Genomic DNA, 26685 nt, shown 5'->3' with positions numbered 1-26685 from the left:
CCAGCTCTCCCCACGGCCTTGGGAAAGAACACCACCCACGGACACCTTGGTTTTGGCCCATTGAGACCTGTGTCAGACTTTTGACCTGCAGAACTGTGAAGCAAAGAATGTATGTTGTTCTAACCACTAAGGCCATGGTCACGTGCCACAGCAGTGCCAGGGAACAGACACACGATGGTGTGGGGGGGTTGTTTGTGCTGCTGGCAGGCCCTGGTCGCTCATGGTGGCCATGGGCTCCTGCCTGGCCGTCCAGACACAGTACTTTGAGATGAGGAAAAGAGCCAACACCTGGGCCTAGTCTACACCAGACACTGACGCTGCCCAACAACTACTAGGTGGGCACTGTCATTACAGGCAGAGGACTACAGAGGGGACAAGGTACCACTTATTGTGATGGCCATCCAAGGAGACAGGCCCGGGTCCCTCGACCATGATGCCACAGGGACACGTGGCTTGATCCTTCCATCTCTGGAAATGCTCACAGTGTGAACCCCAAGTCCTGGGTGGTGCTCACGCTGCAGGGCCAAAGCCCAGTGTCAGTCACTGCTGCGGCTTCCTGGGGCCCAGTACGCCAGGGCAGGTCTGGTGCCGTCCCTTTCCTGCAGGCTGGGTGCTGACAACAGGACCTGTGGGAACCAAACTGCCTCCCGCCAGGCCTGGGCATGAGGTGCCCTGAGGGAGGGTATGAGAATCTGAGTTACCCCCTTGGGTCCCGCAGGAACCCCAGAGCACTCCTGGACCTGGGAGTCCCAGACAAACCACCAGATTAGAAGCTTCCCAGTTCTCCGCCAGCACCCAGCCTGGCGAGCCCTGAGGGCTATACCTCCATGCATGTTTAATAAAACCAAATATGTAGCCTGTCATCAACTCCTGGGCTGTCATCAACACACCCTCATTATTTCATATCATAAACCACCCTACAGTTTGCTAGCAACTGATTTTATTATTAGGAAGTCACATGATACAAAAGAATGAGAACATTCAAAGGGCATTTAGTAAAATACTGCTTTGTCCCAAAGGGCAGGCAGAAAGGTTAAGGCACAATGGATGCTTACAAAATAAGAGAAAGAGGCCGAGGAGGAAGAACACGTAACTGGCGTGTGCAGACACACAGCCCACACACCCTGGCCCGCCCGCCAGATAAGGATTCACCTGGAGTCCCAGCAGTCAGAGGGACCAACACGGCCAGACAGGTGGAGCTGAGCAGAAGGGCTGGGCAGCCCAGTGAGGTCAGCGGCTCCAGATGTGGCAGCTGACACCGCCCTGCAGCCAAGACATTCCTGAAGGCTGGGGATACCTCCCAGTCTATTTATTATGACAACTAACAAAGTCTCTGCTGCTGGAAGGCGAGCCCACCTCAAAACCGGAGTGTTCAAAGTTACCAAAGGGAGGAGGAGGTGAACAGGCCCTTAGATCTGGAGTACCGAGGCTCCTGTCTCCTCTCCATGGTTCTCCACCGGGAAGGCGACACAAGGCAAAGCCCTTTGCTGAGCCGCCTGCCTCTTTCCTGTGGGTGGTCCCAGGAAGCACCCATGAGACCCACCTGTCCTCCATGGAGGGGCCCAAGGGCTAGGAATGCCCTTCTCTTGGCGGGGAGAGGGACTCATCTGGGAGGAGACAGAGCTGCTTTTGCCAGGAGGGCAAAGTGGGGGAAGTGAAGCCAAGCACCCCCATCCAAGCCACCTTTCCCAGCATCCTCGAGAAAGAAGAGACTGTCTGGTGTCGCTGGGGCTTTCATAGTCTGGGCCCCAGGGAAACCCACAGTGCTGCCTCTTCAGAGGAGCCAGCAGTCTGAGGCGCATCCGCGTGTTTCCTTGAGTTGCCTCGGAGTTCACAGACTTCATGGAACCAAAGCAGGTGAACAAAGACCAAAACTAAACCCTGAAGACTCAGGACACTGGGAGGAAAGGGCAGGTTCTGTGGGTCTGCTGAGGGGAGCCCTTGGGCCCAGGGGAGCACCAAGGGGGTTTGGGGAGCTTTTCACAGAAACTTGGGTCTTGTGGACCTGTGGGTACACAGGACAGCCACCTCCCAACACAGTGATGTCACCAAAGGCTAACAAAAGGCACCTTCCTTCTGGTCGGAGTGTCTCGTGCTTGGAAGGGAGACCAGGGACACAGGGTCCTCCCAGCTCGGGCCCTGCCTGGTTCCCTCCAGAACTAATTCAGCCAGGGAGGTACAGGGTGGGGACCCTCACTTTGTTTCTGCCATGGTTCAACCCAGGGAGGCCCTCTTCTGCCCTCCTCAGAGCGGCCCCCACCCTGGCAGTGGGGGTGGCACACCAGCAGAAGGCAGGCAGGGAGGTGGTCACCAGAGTCTGAGGGGGAAAGACCAAAGGCACATGCTGGGCCTGACAGTCCCAAGTCATAATCCTCACCTGCCATCAGAGCAGTTGACAGGCACTTCAGAGCAGGAGACACTGTCCATCCTGAGATGGGCATAAGGCGTGTCTCTGGGTGGGAGGAGGCGACTGGGGCCTGACAGGATGGTCCTGAGAGAGCAGCTGGGCCCAGAGTCCAGGGAAAGGGACAGCAGGCTGCAGGAGGGACCTTCAGAGGCCCAGGTATGATCCCCAACACAGAAGTCACTTCTCCATGGTCTGAAATACCTGCAGACCCTGAGCGTTGAGGCAGCCCTCCCCGCTGTGCACAGCCGTTAGGGGAGGACAGTGCTGGGCCAGGTCCAGGGGCCCCACATGCCCGCCTGCCTGGCACTGCCACCCTCAGCCCTGCTCCAGGCTGTCGGTGGGCTGCACCACAGTGTAGCTCCCCTGGCCCATGGACAGCTGCCGGCTGAAGAAGGACGTGGTGCGCTTCGGCTTCACGCGCTTGATCCCCTTGCCTGGAAGGGAAGAGGAGGAACACACTGAGAGGCGCTGTCCCCGGCGAGGGGCCGGCCCAGGCAGCTGGGTTCTGGCTCCTGGGGACGGCTCCTTGTGGGGCCTGTTCATACTAAGCTCCCCCGACACCTGCCGTCTTTCTGAGCCTCTGTCACCCACCCCCGGCTCTACCGCCAGTGACGGGCTGGGCGGGCGTGTGGCCAACCTCACGAGTCAGAGCAGGGTCTGTGCTTGACGCTGGGCCAGCTGTGGTGTCTGAGGAGCTCTGGCTAAAACTTGTTCAAGAACAAAGAAACAAAATACCTGCAACATCTACAGCTGATTGAATGGAAGCCTCAGTAAGATAAAAAGAAATCTTACATGTTAAAAATGCCCAGCCAGTGAGCAAGGGCAGCGCCGACAGTGATAAATCACACGGACGCACGCCCCTTTGCTGTTATGTGATGAATGTGGCATGTCACCTCCCCAGACCCGCACCCCCAGGCAACCATGACAAACAGCAGGCAAAGCCCTGCAGAGGGGCCTCCTACGACACACTCGGCCAGCACTGTTTACACCTGTCAGGGCCATTAAAAACCAGGAAAGTCTGACAAACTGTCACAGCCAGGAAGACCCTAAGGAGACAGGACAAACCACATGTAATGTAGTGTCCTGGATAGGAGTCTGGGACAGAAGGACATTAGGGAGACACTGAGGAAATCTGAATAAAGTGTGGACTTTTAGTTAATAATAATATACCAATACCAGGTCATTAATTGTAAAAAAGAAAAAAAAAAAGTACCTACACTATTACTGTAAGATGTTAATTTTTAAAAATCAAGTAACGGAGGAAAAATGGGCAAAAGAAATGAACAGTAATTCATGAAGGAAATACACATATGATCAAGCACATAAAGGTGTTTCAGCTCCACTAGGGTTCAAACACCACCCAGACACATTCTCTCCCTCAGAACCGTCACACCGTGGTGGGTGAGGAGGGCAGAAGGCACAGGAAGGGACAACTGGGTACAAACTCTCTGGAAGGTGGCTGGTATCAAACCCTTAGACCCAGGAGTATTATTCTGAGGAAAGGGTTTGGATTCCAAGTAAGGTTTAGCTGCACGTATGTTCATGACAGCTAAAAACTGGAAATAAGTGTAATGTCCAAAAACGAGGACTGTGAAAGTGACGGTGCTACAACCATGCAAAGGAATGCCACACAGTGGTCAAAATTATGTTATAGAAAATGCTTTTTCTGGGAGGCTGAGGTGGACGGATTGCTTGAGGTTAAGAGTTCAAAACCTCTGAGCAAGAGCGAGACCCCGTCTCTACTATAAATAGAAAGAAATTAATTGGCCAACTAATATATATAGAAAAAATTAGCCAGGCATGGTGGCGCATGCCTGTAGTCCCAGCTACTCGGGAGGCTGAGGCAGGAGGATCGCTTGAGCCCAGGAGTTTGAGGTTGCTGTGAGCTAGGCTGATGCCACAGCACTCACTCTAGCCTGGGCAACAAAGCGAGACTCTGTCTCAAAAAAAAAAAAAAGAAAATGCTTTTTCTGATTATAAAAATTATTTTAGGCCAGGTGTAGTGGCTCATGTCTATAATCCTAGCACTCTGGGAGGCTGAGCTGGGAGGATCACTTGAGGTCAGGAGTTCGAGAACAGCCTGAGCAAAAGCGAGATCCCGTCTCTACCAAAAATAGAAAAAAATTAGCCGGGCATGGTGGCGCATGCCTGTAGTCCCAGCTACTCGGGAGGCTGAGGCACGGGATTGCTTGAGCCCAGGAGTTTGAGGTTGCTGTGAGCTAGGCTGATGCCACAGCACTCTAGCTGGGGCAACAGAGTGAGACTCTGTCTCAAAAAAAAAAAATTATTTAAAAAATTATAAGAGACTATAAAAATGATATGCTTGTTGTAAAAAATGTAAATGCTACAAAGAGGTACAATGAAAAAAGTAAAAGTCACAGTGACAGCCACCTGGGGTCTCTCCCTTCTTACGAAGGTGGACGCAGGCACGCTGTCTTGATTTATTTCTGCTTAGTATCACTTTGTGAACATTTCACTATTTAAACGAAGATCTTTGTTACTACAGTAAAAAAACTTTTATTTTGGAATAATTCTAGATTTATAGACAAGCTGTAAGGATCGTACACCTGCACACCCTCACCTGGCTTCTCCCACCAATACCATTTCCTGTTACCGTGTCAAAGCTAAGAAATGAACATCACTAGGATATTACTAACTACTACAGACTTTTGGGTTTCACCAGTTTTTCCACAAATGTCCCGTTCCAGGATCTGATGCAAGACGCCACACTGTATTTAGCGTACTGCACTGTGGTCCCCGCAGTGACTCACACACGCATTTAATAACAGACACTGGGTAGTCTCCAGTTTTTCCCATTCTCGACGGTGCTGCAGGGAACACCTCTGTGCATGCAGCAATGAGAAGGGACAGAAAAAGGCTCTTCCGGCCAAGGCCCTAAGCTCCCTGCTCCCACCAGGTCCTGCCGGGTGGAGACCAACTCACCCTGCGTCTGGAATCACTCTGCAACTCCCTACCTCGGAGCTGTGCGTGGCACGAGTGTGCGTGGCACGAGTGTGTGTGTGCGCGTGTGTACATGCACGTACACACAAGGCGGCTCACCGTCTTCCACGTAGTCGATGGTGGAGAGGTGCTGGATGCGGCTGCACACCACGCTGCCCTGCCTCCGCAGCTTCGGGCGCTGAGCAGGGGGTGGTGAGGAGGTGGGAGCTGCTGGGGGGCCAGGCACGCTCTCCTGGGGAGCGGCGGGCTCCGCAGCCTGGTTCAGCTCGATGCAGTACTCAATGAGGCCGCTCATCAGTTCAGCCTGGGGGGAAGAGGGGCCAGCGTGAGGGCCGCAGGGCAAGCTCCAGCCAGGCCCAGCCTTCCACGCCCACTGCCCAGCGAGAGAAATCATGTGTGTAGGCCCTGCCCTGTGTGGGGGAAGGCAGGATTGGGAATACACACCACCCCGGCAGGAGAGAGGGAGGGGTGCGGCAGGTGCTCTGTGGAGGGTGGGGGGCGTCCCACTTGGGCTGACTTCAGAGGTGAGTCCTGATAGGTGAGGAGGGATCCCCAGGTCTGGGAGGGGAAGAATATTCTGGTCAGAAGGCACAGCAGCCCGGGAAGGCTGATGCCCCTTGGCCGGGGCGGGTGGGGGAGGCAGGGGAAGGAAGCAGGGCGCGGTGGGCTGTTGGAGCTGAAGAGCGGCCCCTGCACCAGCTGAAAGAACAAACTGTAGGAACCTGTAGGCTCCGTGGAAGGGGATGGTGACGTCACAGGGTGAATGGGTGGCTCCCTCTGAGCACATGCTTCAAAAGGGACACCTTCTCAATAGATCTGAAATGCAACTCAAGCTGACAGAAAGGTGAAGTGGCTGATGTCAGTGGGCATAGCTGGGCACCACATGGCAGGGATCTCAGGGCTCTGAGGGAGTCACAGACAGAGGTGTCCAAGGGCGGGACCCTTGGTCAGGGAACAAGTATTTACTAAGCGCCTCCACGTGCTGGCCTGAGATGTGGCAGGAAGGCCCACCTGTGCTCCCAACTGCTGGGGCCGGGTCAGATGCCAGGGGTGGCCTGGGTAAACTGGCCCAGCTCTTGCTCTTCTAAAGTGAACCACAGCCCCTGAGGAGGGAAGGAGGGTGGGCAACCCTCCCCAGTCCAGAAGGAAAGGCAGGGGCCAGGTGGCACCTCCTTCCCTCACCAAGGGGGTTCCCAGGAAAGACAAGCAAGAGGCGCACAGATTGAAAGCAAGAAACACGACTGTCTCTGTTCACAGACGACGTAATTGTTGACATGGGAAGTCCCAAAGGGTCTGCAGAAAAGCTACCCGAACTAGCGAGGGAGTTCAGCAAGGTTGCAGGATATGTGGATGACAACATCAACTGCATTTCTAATTAATGCAATGAACAACTGGAAACTGAAGTTACAAGCAGTGCCATTTACAGTAGCACCAAAAAAAAGAAATAAGAAAAAATCTAATAAAAGATGTACAAGATTTGATGCACACCATCTGGGGGATGGACACGTTTGAAGCTCTGCCCCAAGGGGGGAAGGGGAGACAAGGGCAATGTATATAATCTTAACGATTGTATCCCCATAATATTCTGAAATTTAAAAAAATTTAAGTTTTTTAAAAAAAAGGTGTACAAGATTTGTATCCTGAAAACTGTAAATGTTAATTGAAGAAATCAAAGTAAATGGAGATACAGAAATAAATGGATTGTGGCCGGGCGTGGGGTGGCTCACGCCTGTAATCCTAGCACTCTGGGAGGCTGAGGCGGGCGGATTGCTCTAGGTCAGGAGTTCGAAACCAGCCTGAGCAAAAGTGAGACCCCATCTCTACTAAATATAGGAAAAATTAGCCAGGCTTAGTGGCGTGACACTAGTCCTAGCTACTTGGGAGGCTGAGGCAGGAGGATCGCTTAAGCCCAGGAGTTTGAGGTTGCAGTGACTCTGATAATGCCACGGCACCCAACCCGGGGTGCCAGAGTAAGACTCTGTCTCAAAAAGAAAAAAGAAAAAAACAAAAAAAAAACTGGCAAAAAACTTGAACAGGCACTTCACCAAAGAGGTTATCCAAATGGTGAATAAAGACCTAAAAAGGAGCTCAACCTTATCAGCCAGGAGGAAAAAGCAAATTAAAACTGGAAGGAAGTTTCTGGGGTGATGGAAATAATGCCAATAAATAAAGGGCAAAATATTTCAGTAGACAGTTCACCAAGGAAGATACCTGGATAACAAACAAGCTTTTATATAGCTGGGACGTGGTGGAAGTTACAAGTCGTCAAAACTCTTCCTTAAAGTGGGTGCATTTTATTGTAAATTATACCTTGATAAAGTTGATTAAAAAATAAAAGGGAAAAAAAAACCCATAAGGACTATTCATCCGGCCGGGCGTGGTGGCTCACGCCTGTAATCCTAGCACTCTGGGAGGCCGAGGCAGGCGGATAGCTCGGATAGCTCGAGGTCAGGATTTCAAAACCAGCCTGAGCAAGGGCGAGACCCCGTCTCTACTATAAATAGAAATAAATTAATTGGCCAACTAATATATATAGAAAAAATTAGCAGGGCATGGTGGCGCATGCCTGTAGTCCCAGCTACTTGGGAGGCTGAGGCAGCAGGATTGCTTGAGCCCAGGAGTTTGAGGTTGCCATGAACTAGGCTGATGCCACAGCACTCACTCCTGGGCAACAAAGTGAGACTCTGTCTCAAAAAAAAAAAAAAAGAAAAAGGACTTTTCATCGAACAGAATGGCTAAAATTAGAAGACTGACAATACTAAACATTGGGGAAGACATGCACGGGTGACATGCTGCTGGTAAGTACAGACTGCCACAGCTTCTTTGGAAAAGTGGCAGAATCTAAAGCTGAACATGCTACTATCTGACCTGGCAATTTGTCTCCCAGGCGTATTCCTATCTAGTGCACAAAAGATATGCACCATAGGTCCTGCATGGTGGCTCACGCCTATAATCGTAGCGCTCTGGGAGGCCGAGGTGAGCGGATTGCTCAAGGTCAGGAGTTCGAGACCAGCCTGAGCAAGGGCGAGACCCCGTCTCTACTATAAATAGAAACAAATTAATTGGCCAACTGAAATATATAGAAATATATAGCTGGGCATAGTGGCACATGCCTGTAGCCCCAGCTACTTGGGAGGCTGAGGCAGAAGGATCACTTGAACCCAGGAGTTTGAGGTTACTGTGAGCTAGGCTGATGCCATGGCACTCTAGCCCAGGCAACAGAGTGAGACTGTCTTAAAAAAAAAAATAAAAAGATATGCACCATAGTGATCATAGCAACACTGTTTGCAATAGCCCCACCCTGGAGACCCACCTGTCCATCAGCAATAGAATGGAAAAATAAATATGATTACGTGCCACAAGTTTGGGTCAACAACAGACCACGTATGATTGTGATCCCATGAGATTATAATGTAGCTGAAAATTCCTATCACCTAGTGTCACTGCCGTTGTAACACAACACATTACTCAAGTGTTTATGGTGATGCTGATATACACAAACCTACTGTGCTACCCACCATATAAAAGTATAGCACATACAATTATGTACAGTAAATAGTACTTAATAATGATAACAGCTATGTTAGTGATTTTTATATTTACTATACTATACTTTTTTTTTTTTTTTTTGAGACAGAGTCTCGCTTTGTTGCCCAGGCTAGAGTGAGTGCCGTGGCGTCAGCCTAGCTCACAGCAACCTCAAACTCCTGGGCTCGAGTGATCCTTCTGCCTCAGCCTCCCGGGTAGCTGGGACTACAGGCACGCGCCACCATGCCCGGCTAATTTTATATATATATATATTAGTTGGCCAATTAATTTCTTTCTATTTTTATAGTAGAGACAGGGTCTCGTTCAGGATGGTTTTGAACTCCTGACCTTGAGCAATCTGCCCGCCTTGGCCTCCAAGAGTGCTAGGATTACAAGCATGAGCCACCACGCCCGGCCCTTTTTTTTTTTTTTTTTTTTTTTAAGTCAGAGTCTTACTCTGTTGCCTGGACTAGAGTGCCATGGCGTCAACCTAGCTCACAGCAACCTCAAACTCCTGAGCTTAACACTCCTGGGTAGCTGGGACTACAGGCATGCGCCACCATGCCCAGCTAATTTTTTTTGTATATATATTTTTAGTTGGTCAATTAATTTCTTTCTTTTTTTTTTTTTTTTTGAGACAGAGTCTGGCTTTGTTGCCCAGGCTAGAGTGAGTGCCGTGGTGTCAGCCTAGCTCATACCAACCTCAAACTCTTGGGCTCAAGCAATCCTGCTGCCTCAGCCTCCCGAGTAGCTGGGACTACAGGCATATGCCACCATGCCCAGCTAATTTTTTCTATATATATTAGTTGGCCAATTAATTTCTTTCTATTTATAGTAGAAACGGGGTCTCACTCTTGCTCAGGCTGGTTTCGAACTCCTGACCTTGAGTGATCCACCCGCCTCGGCCTCCCAGAGTGCTAGGATACAGGTGTGAGCCACCACGCCCGGCCTACCATACTATACTTTTTATTATTTTAGAGTGTACCCTTTCTACTTATTAAAGAAAAAGTTATCTATATAGAAAGTTATCTATAAAAGTTAGCTCAGGCAGGTCCTTCAGGAGGTATTCCAGAAGAAGGCATTGTTGTCATAGATGACAGCTCCAAGGCATTACTGCCCCTGAAGACCTTCCAGTGGGACAAGTTGTGGAGGCAGAAGACAGTGATATTGATGATCCTAACCCTGTGTAGGTGTGGACTAATGTGTGTCTGTTTCTTAATTTTTTTGTTTTGTTTTGTTCTATCAGAGAAAGAGTCTCACTCTGTCACTCAGGCTAGAGCACAGTGGCAGGATTATAGCTCACTGCAATCTCAGATTCCTGGGCTCAAGTGATCCTCCCACTTTAGCCTCCCATGTAGCTAGGACTACAGGCATGTGCCAACTCACCTGGTTAATTTCTTTTCATGTTTTTTGGGAGACAGAGTCTATGTTGCCCAGGAGGATCTTAAGCTCCTGGGCGTAAGCAATCCTCCCATCTCAGCCTCCCGAAGTGTTGGGATTGGTGTGCATTATGCCTGGCCTTCTTAGTTTTTCTTTTCTTTTTTTTTTTTTTTTTTTTGAGACAGAGTCTCACTTTGTTGCCCAGGCTAGAGTGAGTGCCGTGGCGTCAGCCTAGCTCACAGCAACCTCAAACTCCTGAGCTCAAGCAATCCTGCTGCTTCAGCCTCCTGAGTAGCTGGGACTACAGGCATGTGCCACCATGCCCGGCTGATTTTTTCTATATATATGTTAGTTGGCCAATTAATTTCTTTCTATTTATAGTAGAGATGGGGTCTCGTTCTTGCTCAGGCTGGTTTTGAACTCCTGACCTTGAGCAATCCGCCTGCCTTGGCCTCCCAGAGTGCCAGGATTACAGGCGTGAGCCACCGCGCCCAGCCCCTTCTTAGTTTTTAACAAAGAAATTTAAAAAATGAAAAGAAAAAAAAAGTTTCAATTGAAAAATATTATAAAGATATAAAGAAAGAAAATATTTTTGTACAGCTACACAATGTGTGTATGTTTGAAGTGTTATTACAAGAGTCAAAAAGTTAAAAAAATTAAAAAGTTTATAAAGTAAAAAAGTTATAGTAATGAAGCATTATAATTCAGGGATTAAAAAAAAAAGTTACAGTAAGCTGAGGTTAATTTATTATGGAAGAAAAATATTTTTGTATAAATTTAGTGCAGCCTAAGCATACCCTGCTCACATAGTCTATGGCAGCGTGCGGTGATGTCCGAGGCCTTCCCATTCACTCACCACTCCCGACTCGCCCAGTGCAACCTCCAGTCCCATAAGCTCCAGTTATAGAAGGGCCCTATACATGTGTACCATTTTTAATCTTTTATACTATATTCTTACTGTATACCTTTTTGTGTTTAGATACACAAATGCTTCCCACTATATTATAATTGCCTCCAGTATTGAGCACAGTGACACGCTGTACGGGCTTGTAGCCTGGGAGCAACAGGCTACATCACGCAGCCTAGGTGTGTGTAGGCTATACCACCGGGGTTTGTGCAAGTACTCACAGTGATGTTCGCACAAAAGCTCCGAATAATGCATTACTTAGAATGTATTCCTGTCATTAAGTGACATGTGACTGTACTGGCAAATTCATACACTGGAAAACCACACTGCAATGTGAAAGAACAAACTGCTACTACCTGCAACAGGGTGAATCTCACCAGTGCACACACAGAAAGAGTATATGCTGTAGGAATCCACTTCTATGAGGGTCAAAAATAGGTAGGATAACTTTAGGGCAACAGATATCAGGACAGTGGGTCCCCCAGTGGGGAGCAGTGACTGGGACAGGCTCCGGGGATCTCCTGGGGTATGTTCTATTTCTTAATCTGAAGGTCTTACATACATTTGATTGGGAAAATTTGTTGAGCTATACTCAGGATCTGGGTTCTTTTTGTATGTACATTGCAGTTCAATAACACATTTACTTAAAAAAAGAGGTCTGGATGAGTGATGTGAAAATTGTGAACTCATGAGGATAAAAGTTCAAAGCCCACAAGAGGGAAGAACTCATGGATCGAGCACAGGGAGAGGAGGGGTGGAGGGTGGAGGGCCAGGAGAGAGAGTGGGGAGACAAGCCAGGAGGCGGGAGCCACAGGGGCCAGGAGAGGAGAGACAGGCATTTCCAGGAGAGCATGGTCAAGCTGAGATGAGGGAAGAAGGATACAGACCTCTCCTGTCCTTTGGGTGTGGCAAAGCTTCAGCTTGGAGCTACGCGGGAAGAGTAGGGGTGAGGGTGGGCAGCACAGAAAGGGAGTTGGGAGCTACAGGCAATGAAGGGTTCAGAGACCCAGAAGTGGCAGGGGGTGGGGGGAATGGGCAGATGGGTGTTTTCAGCCACAGGAGTCCCTGGAGTGCGTCTGTGTGCCAGAGGAGAGAGAACAGCTCTGATGTGACCAGAGGAAGGGGCAGGGGAACAAGGCTGGTGGAAGATCAGGTGCTGGAATGAAAGGGAAAGTCAGACGAAAGCACGGAGGGGCCCTGAGCCTTCTCCACCTGCTCCTCTCTTGAGTGGGGACCATAGCACCAGCCTCACAGAGGCCTTGAGGACAGGAAGGGAGGGTGCGAGCAGGTCGCAGTGCTGGGCCAGCTGCTGCCCCACCTGCAGCTACTGCCACGTGCACGGGATCTGCAGACCAGGCCTCCTGAACTCACCAGGGCGGCTCCAGGTCAGCAGAAGTCAGGCGCCCAGTGTCCCTCCCGCGCTCTTACCTCCTTCCCAGGCAGCCTGGAGCCTCCAAGGGTCTGGGGCCCCCTGGGCACCTGTGCCCAACCTCCCCCTGGGGCAGGCCATGCCCACACTACCTGCTTAGAATAGATCTTGAGGAGCTTGTTGACCGGCATGCCCTCGCTGTCCCCATCGAATTCCAGCCACAGGACGGGCTCCTCCTCCTCAGGGGAGGTGTGGTCCCACGACAGCTCCTGGAAGCGCAGGCCCAGCAGGACGTGCTGGCCAGCGGAAGATGCAGAACAAGGCTTGGACCCCAGGACAGAGGCCTAGTCCCTATCCTATCCCACTAGAGCTCCAAGGGGAGAGGGCACCTGGCCAGGGTGTTTGCCTCTCCAAGACCAAGTCTATGCTGGTTCATACGCTTCTCTAAGGAGAAGAGCCTTGGCTTTCATCAGACCCTCCCAGGGACTGTCGTCCAGGGAGGCTGAGAACCCCTATCCCACATTCCCACTGTGGGCTGAGCCCCTGGCAGCTGGGGAGTCACTCGGGGACAGAGGCAGGCGGGGCAGGGAAGTCTCTTCCATGAGGTTGGCTGGGTAGCATCTAAGGCAGAAGGCTGAGTTGGAACTGGCTTGCAAGGCACAAGTGCCCAGGAGGAGCTGGAGTCCCTCTCCAGGGACAACCAGAAGTCCGATAAAACTCTGCTGGATTAGGAGGGGGCTGCTGTCTAGGTGCAGGGAAGCTGCCGTCCCACAAGCTTGGCTGTCGACACAACTTTCTACCCAGGGTCAGCCGCCAAATGCAGGCAGAAGCAGGACTTGGTCAACCCAGGATGGCTCCCAGTTGTGGGATCTTTCTGGAAAACCAAGCGGTTCCCCAGGCAGAAATGCCAGGTGCAGCGTCCCTCACCCTGGCCACCCTGCAGCCTGGCACGCTGGCTGAGAAAGCTGACCCAGGGCAGACCCAGGGATGCCCTCAGGAGGACAGCAGGAGCCCGGAGAGTATCTGAGCAAGGCAGAGTCCCTCCCCAACAGTCCACCCACCCTGCCCCACCTAGGCCACCCACAGGCCCAGGGGAACCAGGAAGGCCTGGGTAAGGACGCCCAACCCCTTTCTCTCCACCCTGGAGGAGGTACCTTCTCCCTGCTGTCGATGACATGCACGCCCTCCAGACTGATGGCCACAGCCACTGGCTTGCGCCCACCTCGGTGCAAAAAGCCCTGGCCCGGCTTGTCAACCTCGCCGTGGAAGAAGGCACACCTGGGAAGGGGACTGGTGTCGGCCTTCCTGCCCCAGCAGAGGATGCGAGGGGAGGCCTGCTCTGGGCTCCTGAGCAGCTTAAGCGGTTTTGGGGACTGAAGGCTGAACAGAAACCAGCCCCAGGGGAGGGAGAAACCAAGGGCCGATCCCTCAGGATTTGCCAGGGAGCAGGGGATGGCTGCGGGGGTATGGGGGCATCAGGACTCAAAAGTGAGGAGGGGCAGTGGCCTTGGGGCACCAACCTGGAGGGCCCACGTCCTCCCCTCCCTACAACGCATGGCTACGGCAGAGCTGAGTTACATCCTGCTCTCTCCACACAGCGGGATGGGGCTGGGACGAGCACGGCCATCCCTGATTCCTGAGGGTGGTCCCACACCAGCTCCCTTTCTGGAAGACCTCTTTCCCCTAGGCTTGGCTGATGGCAGCTGCCGCCTGCCTATAGGCTGTCCTCTACCTCTGTGTTCTTGTCTCTCTCTCTCCATGAGCACAGCAGCCTCACCAGGCGGGGGCACGATGTCTTTGGCTCACTGAGGGACTCCCAGTGCGTGGAGACTGCCCGGCACACAGTAGGGGGGAGAGCTATCTGCTAGATGCTGACCGTGCTAGAGAGGGCTCGCTGAGGGGGAGGTTGGCTGGGCCAGTGACCAAGTGACTGTGGCAGGTGGAAGGAAAGAATCCGTCCCTGGTGCCCTGGCTGATGATGGGGGGAGGGAAGGACAGGTGTCCAGCTGGGGACCAGTGGGGCCTAAGGAGCTGGTGTCAAGATACAGCTTCAGTGGAAGGACAGAGCTCAGCTGGAGCACAGATGGGCTCGCCAGCACTGTGCTAACAAAGCCAGGACAAACTGTTGGGCTGCAGGGGAGCAGGCCAAGGGGACCCCAGGGCTGTGGCTGCTCACCCGTAGAAGGGCAGCTCATGGCACTTGAGGAGGTAGGCATGGTAGTGTGTGCCCAGGGTGGCCTCACACCCGCCGTCGCTGCCAACCGCTTCTTTCACCTGGCGGTAGGCGTTCAGCAGGCCCTGCTCGCCTGGCCCAGCCTTGGCCCCACGGCCTCGGAAGGCAGCAAAGAGCCCCTGGCCCCGCTTGCAGAGGTGGGCAGGGAGGAAGGAGTCCAGCTTCTCCCTGCGGAGGAAGGAAGGTGGGTGCTGGTGGCCCAGCTAGAGGTTGTGCGCTCACAGGGGAGGGGAGGGCCCCGGCTCGGGGACCCACAGGGCGTGAGAGCACATCAGTGCCCTCCCCACCACTGGACATTGACCACCGGCCACCAGAGAGACCCCCACTGCCTCCATCCTGGTAGGCCAGCCCAGCCGTGCTCAGGGAGCACTCTTGAGGTGGGGTGGGCAGCTCTCCCCCAGAAGGAGAAGACGGTGGGGGCAGGGAGCAGGGCTGCTTAGAGGAAGGGGACACACACACTTCCAAGCCAGTAAATGGGTAAGGGGCCTTGGGGGCGAGGGGGGCCTGGGCACAAGACAGAGGTGGCCTTGGATCTTGGCCCCTCTTTGAATGGCAGGCCAGGGCCAGACTCCCTGCCTCTGCCCCAACCAGCTGTACGACTGGCCAGAGGTGCCCCCCATCCCCGTGCTTGCAGCCTCTGCAGAGCGGGGACGGTAGCGCCCCCACCTGTCCAGGCAGAGTTTCCTTGACCCTAAAACATGACAAGGCTCTTCAAGTGCAGGCCCAGGACTGGGGCGGGAGCCTGATAAGGCCCATTGGGGCTGTCCCTCTGCCTGCCCAACCCAGGGTCACTGTCTAAAGCCATGCACCATCCTGCTGTTCCAGGCGCCCACACTCGGCCCTGCCTCCCGCATTTCCCACCAGTCCCACCTCAGCAGATGGCCTCTGCCCCTCAGTACCAAGGGGCCCCCACAGGCCTGGCCCAGCCTCCCTCCCTGCCAGTCACCATTTGCCCACCCAGTAAACTCACAGGAACACCTCTGAGGTGGCAAAGGGGACAGATACAGGAAGTCACCAGGCCATCTTCACCCCCAGGAGGAAGGACACATGTCACGAGTGTCCAGGCACCGTGGAGGAGGCCCCCCAACCCATCCTTCGAGGGGCACGCAGATGCTGAGGATGGCCGAGGGAGGGAAGGAAGGCCCTAGAGACAGGCCCAGGGCTGCGGCTTCCTGGCCGGGGAGAGGCTGAAGGGAAGGTCAGGAGGCCGAGACAGGAGCTGTGGGCAGCCCCTGCCCACCACCAGGAGGTTCCCGAGCAATGCCTAGGTCTGCATTGGGATGGTTGGGGTTTCTGACCTGATGGAACCTTCACAACCAAAAACCGGTTCAAATGGCCCAACTCTCAACACTTTGTCAGATAAGATGTGAAACCCTATCATCGGCACAGGTTCAGGAAAGAAAGCCGTCTCAGCACACAGCGCGGCTGCAGGGGCTCCTGCCTCAGGCAGCCAGAGATCTCTCGGGCCCGGCCCAGCGTTGCCATAAACAATCTTGAGGCTTCTGCAGTTCAGTGTCCCGTGTATAAAACAAGGACACTGGTCTGATCTGGACAGAAGGCTGCTGGTGTGTGCCTGACACAAGGCGAACACTGGGCAAGTCTCATTGCAGTCGCCATTTTCATGGAAGATGGGAGGGGTCCCTGCCGGGCTTCCAGTGCACCAAACCCCATAGGGTACTAGTGGAGGGGAGCTGGTCTGGCAGAAGGGCCCAGGTGAAGAAGGGGGACTCCAAGGGGCTGCCCACCCATCTCAGGGCTGCTGTGGGCATTTCTATTGTCTGTACACCCTCACCCATTCTTTTTTTTTTCTTTTTTTTTTGAGACAGAGTCTCGCTTTGTTGCCCAGGCTAGAGTGAGTGCCATGGTGTAAGTCTAGCTCACAGCAACCTCAAACTCCTGGGCTCAAGCGATCCTGCTGCCTCAGCCTCCAGAGTAGCTGGGACTGCAGGCATGCACCACCATGCCCAGCTAATTTTTTCTATATATATTAGTTGGCCAATTAATTTCTTTCTATTTATAGTAGAGATGGGGTCTTGCTCTTGCTCAGGCTGGTTTTGAACTCCTGACCTAAAGCAATCTGCTCGGCTTGGCCTCCCAGAGTGCTAGGATTACAGGCATGAGCCACCGTGCCCGGCCCCCCAACCCCTTCTTCTAGCAACAGTTCCCACTTGTCACATGGAACCCAGCCTTCCCCACTCTCGGACCACAGGTCTGTGCAGGCTCATGGTGAGACCCAGAGGAGGGGCTGGGCTACAGCCCATCACTGGCCTGGCCACTGACGGCATTTCCTTTTGGGGGGCCTGGAAGCAAGCCTTGGTCATCAGAGCAAGTCTGAGGGCTCTGGTCACGTAAGGGACGTGTTGGGGCCTCTCCTCCCCAACATGCCACTGCTGCGCAGAGGACATGGCTGGTGAGGGGAGTGAGAACGGGGGCCTGGGGCCCAGCCAGACCCTAGCACTGGGCTCAGACTGGGCCACTTCATCACCCTGGACTTGTCTGTTATATGAGGTGACAAAGTACCCTTCAACCAAATAGTTTGAGCTGGTTTTGTTGTCACTCCCAAGAGGAACAAACACCCACCGTGAGGGCCAGCAACCTCAAGCCCACTCTGCTGGGAGCCCTTGGGCTGGGCTGAGCCCAGGGGTTTCCCTGCCGGGCTCCAGCTGTCAGTCCCCCAGCAGAGGGTCCCTGTCTCTGCACGTGTCTCTCCTGACTCGCCCACACATTGCAGGGTCAGGGTGGGGAGGAGCCCTGGCTAAGAATAGGCTGGGCTGCATGTTCCCTCCGCTGGAACTATTTCTAAACCTCAGGATCATGCTCCATGGGGTCAGAAATTGGCTGGTCTGCAGCCAGCGCAGGCTCAATCCTCCTGCCCCCCGAGGCCCCGCTCGCTCACACAGCAGAGAACACAGCTTCTTGAGAGAGGGTGGGAAGCCGAGAGCAGGCGTGCCGAGCATCTGGGGACTGGCCCCATCCCTGCAGTTTGGAACTAAGCTGGACTGTTACTGGTGACTAGAGACCAGCACTCGTTCGGTGCCCGGCTGTGACTCCGAAAGAACAAGCTACAGGTTGGGCTCCACCCTCACGCGCATCTGGGGCCCCTTGGGTTGTGGACTCCTCTCTCAGACGTCACTTCACCTGAGTCTCCCACTGCCCAGAGCAGACAAGTAAAAGGAGGCTCAGAGAGATGGAGTGACCGCCCAAGGCCACCCAGTGTGTGTGGACCGAGGCCTCCTGACTCCAGGACTGTGTCCCCACCTTGCAGACCTAAGATCCCTTGTAAGTAGGATTCTGGGGGCACCCTCCCCACACCCCGTGCCTGTGTCTCAGGTCACATGGTCGCTCACCTCAGGGTGCAGGCCGCAGGCTGGCCGGGCTGGTATGGCCCAAGCTGGACGCGGCACACGAGGGCGCCCAGCGCCTCGCAGTCTTCCACGTCACATGGGTACCTTGCGGCCAGCACATTGCCCTTGGCCTCCTCATAGAGCAGCCGCAGGACCTCCTCATCCTGGATCTGTGGGCCGGTGCAGCAGGGAGAGGCCGCTCAGCTGGGCGAGGGTCAGGCAGGAATGTCCAGGGGTCGAGGGACAGGAGGGTGGGCACAGGGGCCGGACCTGGGTGCTGCCTCACCTGGAGCTCCCGCCGCTTTGGGAAGAACACGTTCCTTCGGAACTGCAGGGAAGGCTCATCTGGGGACAGAGGTCGGGGGACAGAAGTGGGGGTCACTGCCTGGCCACCCTGCTCGGCCCAGCCCTGCCCTCTCCCCTGACGGGCCCAGGCCCCATTTCTGCCTCACCCACCATGACTGAAAACCTGAGGGCCATCCAGAGAGTCTCAGTGTGCTCGCTGCCCCCCACTCCCCACCTCACTGGGCTCCCCTCAGGGACCTGTTCCTTCCCTGCCAGGGGTGGCTGAGGGAACCTGGGGCAGATGCAGGCCCTGCCCCTCAGCCAGGGCAGTGCCACCTGCCAGCAGCAGCCTGGCTGGGCTGGGAGCAGCACTCCAGACTCAGGTGGGCCTGAGGCAGGGTCGGGCAGCAGCAGCACTGACCCACGGCCACATCGTCATCCGGTGCGTCGGTGAAGCGCAGCAGCAGCTCCGGCCACTGGCGGCCCAGCTTGTAGGGCAGGTGCTTGGGCTTCAGCTGTACCTCTGCAGGACGAGAGGGGGAGTGGCCCACGCAGCCTCTGACGGGTCCAGCAGTCACCCACCCACCCCAACCACCACCCACTAACAACAGCAACGATGACAGTCATAGCCAATAGTAACTGAGCAGGTACTAGGCACCCAGAGCTATTGCAAGTGATTTAAACACTTACCCTGCAATAACCCTAAACCCCATTTCACCCATGAAGAACATGAGGTTCAGAGAGGTTGAGTTGCTTGTCCAAAGTCACACAGCAAGTGAGAGGTTCTGGCTCCAGGCACAGCCAGTTCTGACTGTTCACTACAGCTCTCAGGGCAAGCTGGGCCGAGAGGCTGTGGCTGAAGGAAGGTGCTGGGGTGGTTGGTACGGAGGGACCCACGCTGCCATTAGGTAGCAGAACCTGAAGCTGGTAACTGGAGCCGCTGTCATTAGGTAGCAGAACCTGAAGCTGGTAACTGGAGCCCCACAGGCCTAACGGGCTGCCCTCTCCTGCCTCTGGCAGAACCTGGGCCTGCCCCTTGTCAGACCCCACCCCAGCATCTCCCCGGGAGCTCCCGCTGACCCTCCATCCTGCAATCTCCTGCTCTGGCCTGGCCCTCCCACCCCACTTCCTTCTCTGCTTCCTGTCCTACTCTGCTCCTGCCACACTGGCTTTTTTAAATTGTTTGCATATTTCCAGCTTATGTGTGACTCAGGGCCTTTGTGCTTGTTGTTCCTCCTGCCTTGGGTCACCCCTCCCCCAGATCCTCACATGGCTGCTGGTTCAGGTCTTACTTCAAGTGTCACCTTCCCTGGATCCCTAAGTCAGACAGCTCCTTCTAGAAACTTTCTATCACACGGATTGCACTGTTATCCACTTGTCTCCGTAGCATTTATCAGCCCCTGACACCCCCTTGCTGTCTCCACCACACTAGCCTATCCATGCCACATGGCAAGAGCGGCCGCTCTGTCCACTGCTGCGCCCCTGGCATGCAGCAGGCCTCACCACAGATTGGCGGAATGACTGAGCACACTCCTGCAGCCCCTGGAACTCAGGCAGTGGCCTGACACTGCCGCTGCTCTGGACTCAGGTTGCAACACCTCACTCAGGCCAGGAAGGATAAAGTGGTTTTAGCTCATGCACCAGAGCCCACCAACTGACAGTGGCCCCCTGTGATGCAGCCTCTTAGAGGGGTGAGATGAATGGGGATATCCGGGGTGTGGCGGGGAGGTGGGCGGCAAAATACCCGCCAGGTACTTCTACCCTGCCTGAGCCCCCTGACCTGCGTTACCCCAACTCACCCTCCGCTGTGCCCCCCCATGCCTAAGTGCCTCATCCTGCCAGCCTGATGACAAGGGCCATCTCTGTTCTCTGGACCGTCTAGACCTTCTTCCATCTGGACCCTGATCTTAATCCCAAACAGCAGCCACAGTCTGTTCTACCCGACCCCTGCATCCAGCTTCTTCAGTCCTTGCTAGTCCTGCTGTTTCTTTTTTTTTTCTTTTTATCTTTTTCTTGTCCTGCTATTTCTGATCCAGATTTTTCAGAGATTCCACAGCCCTCATTTTCAACCTAGGTCTCTGGCCCCACCCATCTGTCACCCCCAACCCAGGGAAATGTGCCATTTGCCCCCAACAGCCGTCTTCTTCTCCCCTCCAGAAATGGACCCTTCCACCCTGCCCGCTTGGCCCGAGTCCTGCTTGCGTTCTCTCCACCTGGAGCCCCTCGGGGCTGGAGGACATGGAGATCACCCACTTGGCAGGTGGGCAACTGAAGCCCACACAGGAACAGTGATGGCTCTAGCCCCCACATCGGGAACACTGCCAGGCACGAGGGAGGCTTTGCATATCCTTACGGAATGAACAAGGTAACTGACTAGCTGGGACTCAGTGGACACACTGCGGGGAAGGGAGACCCAGGACAAGGGTGCCCTTCCTCTTGGTGCAGCCAGCCCTGGCCAGCCTTGACCCTGGGCCCTGGCCGCTCAGAGGACTCTGGTCGTCAGAACAGGACTATGCTACCCAGTGGTCCTGTGAATCACCAAACAGGCCTTCCTTACTGCCTGGAGGCTGTCATCCAAAAGAGACTGACAGTCCCTGGAGTCCTGTTCCATGTAGAGTGACAACGGCACCGAGAAGGCCACGCCCTTCCAAAACAGCCGGCATGAAGGGCAGCTCTAGCAGAAGGCACCCCCTCTGTCATGTAGGGTGCACACAGCCCCAGGGCATCTATCACTGCAACACCCAGTCTGGGGGTAGGGGGAGGCCAAGGGTTCTAGGCGGCCCAAGTCAAAGCTGAAGTAGCCTTTCAGCCTCCCGGACAGCGGGGACAAGGTGGGTGCTGACTGGGCTGGGCCTCTCTCAGGCCACACAAGCGGCCCATTCCAGCGAGGGGGAGCAGGAATGTATGAGGGGGAGTAGGAGGAAGTGAGCTGCCCAGCCCCCACTGGGAGCCTCCCAAGGCAGGGTAGGGACCGCCCACATGTAACCCCCTAGCCAGCCCTGACCAACAGCTGGAGGTGAAGGATGGGACGCCTGGTGGGGCGTGGGGTGGCCAGAGGACACGGGTCAGCAGGAAAAGGGTGCACAAGGGCCTCTGAGCAGCAGCTGGGCAGGAAGCTCCAGCTGCGGGGGTGGGGGGAGGAGGATGGGCAGGCAGGGGTGCCGGGGCTCCTTCTCTCCTACTGGGCTGGCTGAGATCCCCTCTCTGGGGTATGGGCAGACCCCAGTGGCCTCAGGAGAGGAAATAACCACTGTGGACCCCTTGGCTGGCCCAGGCCGTCCTGCTCACTCTCCATGGAACTAGTCACCCAGTTTTTGTCCCCCACCCTGTTCCTCTACAACAGGGAGAATATTTAAGCTCAGAAAACACGACTGGCCCTGGCATCAATCAGCAATTTACTTTTCTAAATGACAACATGGGGCATCCTCTCCTGTTTCCCTTCCTGTCCAAGCCAGCAGGCTCAGAGACCCTATTTACCCAGGAATCCTGGCTCATGGGTCTGAGAGTCACTGCCCCAACGCCCATTCAACCTTGCAATCTCTGCCTGAAAGGGCAGGACATGGGTGGCCACAGAGCCAGACAGCAGGCAGGGCTGGAGCCCCCCTGCAGAGACATGTCAGTACTCTTCCTGCCCTCCCCACCCCAGCAAGAGCCTCAAGCTCAGAGGGGGCTGCTTCCTGGGCCATGTCCCTCTCCTCCCCAACCCAGGGAACAGGATACAGTTCAAAGAGGCCTGCTGGAGGCCACCCAGGTTCTATCCTGGTCCTACCACTCAGTGGTCTGACCAATCTAAGCCTCGACTTCCTCATCTGCAAGACGGGCCTGGATGAAGGATGAGGCAAAATCATGCTCATGAAACGCTGGCTGGGGTTGTGGCACAGACTGGTGCTCAGTGAAAATGGCCCCTTCCCTCCTGCCTCCATGGTCCTGCTCCTCCCTATGCCCAGGCTCCAGCACGCTGAGGTATGGGGCAGACTGGCTGCTTCCTTGCCACCAGCAGAAAGAAAGAAGGCAGGGGGCGGAGGAGCCAGGAGTCTTCTCAGGACACAGCCAAGTCCCACCTTCCCCTGATGAGTAGTGGCCAGAGGTTCCAGCAGCTGCCCCCTCCTTCCCACACTGGTCAGTGTCCTTCCAATCCTCTGGCCTGGGCTGCCAGCCTTACCCAGCAGAGGGGAGACGAGCCAGAGGGCAAAGGCATCCAGGGCGATGTCTGGGAGGCGCAGGACCTCACGGACTGCGCGGTGCAGCTCGTGGGCACTGAGTGAGGGCAGGTTCTCCACCGCCAGGGGCACCACTGTGTCGTCCGCCAGGTACACCAGCACATCAGCTGCTGTGATGGAAGTCAGGCAGGGTCAGCTGAGGCCCTCTGTCCAGGTATAGAGAGCCCAACTGGCGCCCTCCACCACCCAATGAGGCTGGAGCCTTTATCCTGTGGCCCTTGGGGGTGACCAAGGCTATATACTCCTGAGGCAGAACCCCAGAATCCTCAAGAGACTCTGCTAAAAAGTGGTATATATTAGGACTTTGAGACACTCAAACCACCCAGAAACCCAGCAACTCTGGCCCACAGACTAGCTCCACCCCAATCCCCAAGGTTCAAAGTAGGGCTGGCCACTGCAGTGCCCACCCCCCCCCCCCAAATCCCATAGCAGCTCAAGTACTGCTTCTGCCCTGAATAAGAACATTCCACAGGCGGAGAACTAAGGCAAAGATGGGCTGAACCTGAGGTTACAGCCGTTAGTCTGTCAGGATGGGAGCGGGGAGAGCTGGTGACCCATTGTTACCCTAGGCAAGTCTCTGCGTCTCTCTGGCCCAGGCTAAGATGGGACCAGAGGATTTCTTAGGTTACCCTAGGTTAAAGCAAATTCCAGGTCTTAGCTTCCTTAGGACTCTCCAAACCTCCGGAGTCAATGCTGGGGCCTTTCAGACAGCCTTAAGGAAGCTAGGGAAGCACACTCCATACAGCTGAGTGTTCCCTGTGACAACCTGTGGGACTCCCACTTGGAGCCTAGAGCCAAAGGGAAAGTCTTGGAAGAGCAGCCAGATTCAAATCCCCATCCCTGGAACTGCCGGCACAGTGAAGGAACACTGAGCTTGGAGGCTGACATAATTGGGTTCCAATCCCTGCCTATTCTCGGGCTTGCTGGCTAACTCCAGCAAGTCAGCTTGAGTGTCAGTTGCCTCATCTGTCAAAGCAGAGCTAATACCCCTCCCACAAAGAGTTGCTGTAAATCAAATGAGGTGAAGCCTCACAGGTGAAGCCTGTGAAAGGGAAGGGCACAGTTTATTATTATTAATACAAGTGAAGTTGCTTCTTAAACCCCTAGTCTGTTCTGCTCTAACAGCTACTGTGAGAGACCAGAACATCATGTTGGGGAGGCTGAGGTTCATATCTACCTATCAGGCAGGGAAAACTGAGGCACTGAAGGCTCACATATGTGATCACCTGGAAAGCTTCAATAGCTTGTGACTTAACCTCTCAAGTATCCAATTTCCTCCCTATAAAACAAAGCATGATCCCTGCTTTCAAAAGACTGTTTGTGAGAAACAAATGAAACAAAGAAAGCAAGTGTGTCACTTTTCATTCCTGTGATCTCATTTGAATTTCACAGCTATGTGAGACATGCCCATTTTACAAATGAGGAGAGTGAGGTTCAAGAAGAGGACTCCACTTGGCCACTAAGCTAGTGACAGAGTCCAGGTGCTCTGACTCTGACTTCTGTGAGTTTTCCATATCTTAATGTACTTTATTTCCTAAATGATATGTAACATTATCTTTAGTGAAAAACAAAAAAGCCAGAGCCACTTCCCCAAGGCTGGAGTCCCAGGAGGGTATAGAGGGGAGGAGAAGTGGACAGGGACCCACCTCGGGCTCCCACGGAGGACACGCTGCTTCGGTGGGACCGCTCAGCGGGGCCAGGATGCCCGGCACTGCTTTCTGTCCCATCCATCTGCAAAGGGAAAGAGAAACAGCGCTTACTGGGGGTCCAGGGATGGGGAGGTGGGGGGGTCTCAAGTTCTCAATGAGTAAGGGAAGGGGTCCGGGCTGGTCTGCAAGGCTGGCTGGTGGGACCGAATATGCAGACTTGGGTGGGGGTGTCCCTTGGCCCACTCGAGGTCAGGGCTGGTGGGAGGAGTCAGGGCTGTGATTGTCAATAGCGAAGGTCGAACCTCCGCTCGCGCTCGCCGGGATGCCCAGGCAGAGCAAGACGCACCCCATTCCGAGGGCGGGGGCCGGGGCAGGGCGTCGCCGCGCTCTCACCTCGTAGAGGGGCAGCCGCCTCAGGCCAGGCTCCTGTCCTGATTCCTGCTCCTAGCTCGGGCTCCAGCCCCGCCGCTGAGCGGGCCACCGCCGGGACGCCCGCTGCCGCTAGAAACCCAGCCGCCTGGGCTGCTACGCGGAAGCCGCAGCCGGAGGAAGCGCGGCACACTCCGGCCCCGCCCCCGGTCCGCGGGAGCCAATCGGAGCCCGGGGCCTCTGCGCACGCGCCCTGCCGGCGCCCGCGCGCTCACACCCCCCACGGGCCCGCGCATGCCCAGACGCCCCGGGACGAGCTCCTCGCCTTTCTGGTCACATCACAGGGAGGGCCGCGTTACGAACCAATCTTGCCACCAACCTGAGTGACCCAGGGCAAGTTACCCCTCACACAGGTCCCGATCACTGGCCTGTAACAGGGTGTGGCGAAGATTCAAGAAAACCAGGGCTGGGGCGCGAGCTCTGGCACTCACTTGCCGTGTAACTTTGGACCAGGCCTGTGAAACAGAGATACTTCCTGGGACGTGTCAGAGCCGCGCTGCTGGGCTCTGGGTAAAGGTGACGCAGGCAGCATCCTGTACTGCAGCGCTCCCCAGGCCGTGAATGGTGATGGCCGCTGGAATGTGGTCAGGAGACTGTCCTGCCCTTGACTTGTCCTGGACAAGTCCCTTCCTCTCTGGGCCTCAGTTTCCTCATCTGTAAAATGAGGAGTTTGGACTTGATGACTTCCAAGGACCCTTCTCACTCCCAAATTATAGGTGTATGCCAGAAACCCAGGCCAGGCACACCTGTTTTTCCAGGGAGCAGTCGCATGACCCCTCGCTATCTTACACACACAGCCTCGGAGATGAGGTATTCCTAGGCTGGGAAGAGATGTTGGGGCCCTGAAGAGGCTGGTGTGAAACTATTTATCCCCAGAGCCATATCCCCAACATGTCCTGGCAATGCCAGCATGTGTGTACCTGACATGTGGAACTCAGGGAGGAAAACAGGTCCATGGGATGCCGTCCCGAGCCAGAGGAACCACAAACTGTTCCAAGTGACAATAGTGGACTTGGTGATCTGGAACAGGGGGCAGTGGGTTCACCTTACCCTGATTCCCTGTGATTGGAAAGCAGCTCTGGCTCCTGGCCCAGTCAGATCTTCTTCAGTATTGGAACCAGCTCTTTCAGGACCCACATGGCCCAAAACAGAGCCCATTACAACTACTTTACTGATGTGACCCAAGGACTGGAGAGGCACAGATATGGGCTGCAGAGAAGAGTGTGCAGCAGGAGCAGGCATCTCCCTCCGGTTCTCAGCTCTGGGACCCTCAGACCAGGACTCAGTGGCTCCGTTGTCTCCCAGAACCAGCTGTGTTGCCAAAAACTCAGCACTTGTCCATGAGGCCAAATCAGAAGAATGAAGACAAGTGGTTTGATTGGGAGGAAAGAGAAGTTTATTACTTTGCCAGCAAAGCAGGAACAATGGTAGACCTTCTCGTCACAAAATCCAAATTTTCCTGAACATAAGCAGAAATACAGAGCTTTTAAAAGGAGGGCCCCATACCTACACTCATGAGGCCAAAATAAATAAATAAATAAAATAAAAAAATAAAAGGAGGGCCCCTAAGTTCTAGGCTATTGTGGTTAACTATACTAATCGTCCCATCTCTGCCAAAGACAAAGCCTGTGACTTCCCCCAGCCACCCCTTGGGGGGGGCAGGTGCTGCCTGGGATGGCCAAGATCTCTCTCTTTTTTTTTTTTTTTTGAGTCAGGGTCTCACTCTGTTGCCCAGGCTAGAGTGCCATGGCATCAGCCTCGTTCACAGCAACCTCAAACTCCTGGGCTCAAGGGATCCTCCTGCCTCAGGCTCCCGAGTAGCTGGGACTACAGGCATTTGCCACCATGCCCGGCTAATTTTTTCTATATATTTTTAGTTGGCCAATTAATTTCTTCAAGATATCTCTTTTAACAAAGGATTTCACCTGCCTCAGTGATGCAGGGCAGGCCAGAGGTCCCAAAAAGAGTAGGGG

General features: G+C 54.6%; 1 protein-coding gene across 2 annotated transcripts; it reads right to left on the bottom strand.

Moving 5' to 3' along the window:
• Window positions 1-923: 923 nt before the first annotated feature.
• FRMD8 (FERM domain containing 8) lies at window positions 924-24849 on the bottom strand. Of its 2 annotated transcripts, none has more exons than XM_012778060.3 (11): window positions 24677-24849; window positions 24281-24365; window positions 22577-22741; window positions 18836-18937; window positions 18416-18474; window positions 18133-18299; window positions 14729-14953; window positions 13707-13830; window positions 12705-12848; window positions 5468-5672; window positions 924-2841 (listed from the first exon to the last, which is right to left on the bottom strand). In XM_012778060.3, exons 2-11 carry the CDS (start codon window positions 24363-24365, stop codon window positions 2723-2725), a joined length of 1395 nt encoding a protein of 464 aa, XP_012633514.1. In that variant the 5' UTR covers window positions 24677-24849; the 3' UTR covers window positions 924-2722. The 2 variants fall into 2 exon arrangements, with proteins under 2 accessions (XP_012633514.1, XP_012633513.1); XM_012778059.3 differs by having other exon boundaries at window positions 22577-22744; window positions 24677-24848.
• Between the last annotated feature and the right edge of the window lie 1836 nt (window positions 24850-26685).

This window comes from Microcebus murinus, chromosome 4, assembly GCF_040939455.1.
Source record: "Microcebus murinus isolate Inina chromosome 4, M.murinus_Inina_mat1.0, whole genome shotgun sequence".
In the NCBI taxonomy this organism is placed as follows: Eukaryota; Metazoa; Chordata; class Mammalia; order Primates; family Cheirogaleidae; genus Microcebus; species Microcebus murinus.
This window is presented reverse-complemented; position numbering and strand designations above follow the sequence as displayed.

Bases quoted from the DNA above. Each gene is read 5' to 3' on its own strand.
- FRMD8 (XM_012778059.3), bottom strand. From the start codon at position 24,365: ATGGATGGGACAGAAAGCAGTGCCGGGCATCCTGGCCCCGCTGAGCGG. The intron at 18,938-22,576 runs GTAAGGCTGGCA...CTCGTCCTGCAG, and splicing joins GCTCGTCTCCCCTCTGCTGG to AGGTACAGCTGAAGCCCAAG. The intron at 5,673-12,704 runs GTAGTGTGGGCA...TCTTCCCCCCAG, and splicing joins TCAAGATCTATTCTAAGCAG to GCTGAACTGATGAGCGGCCT.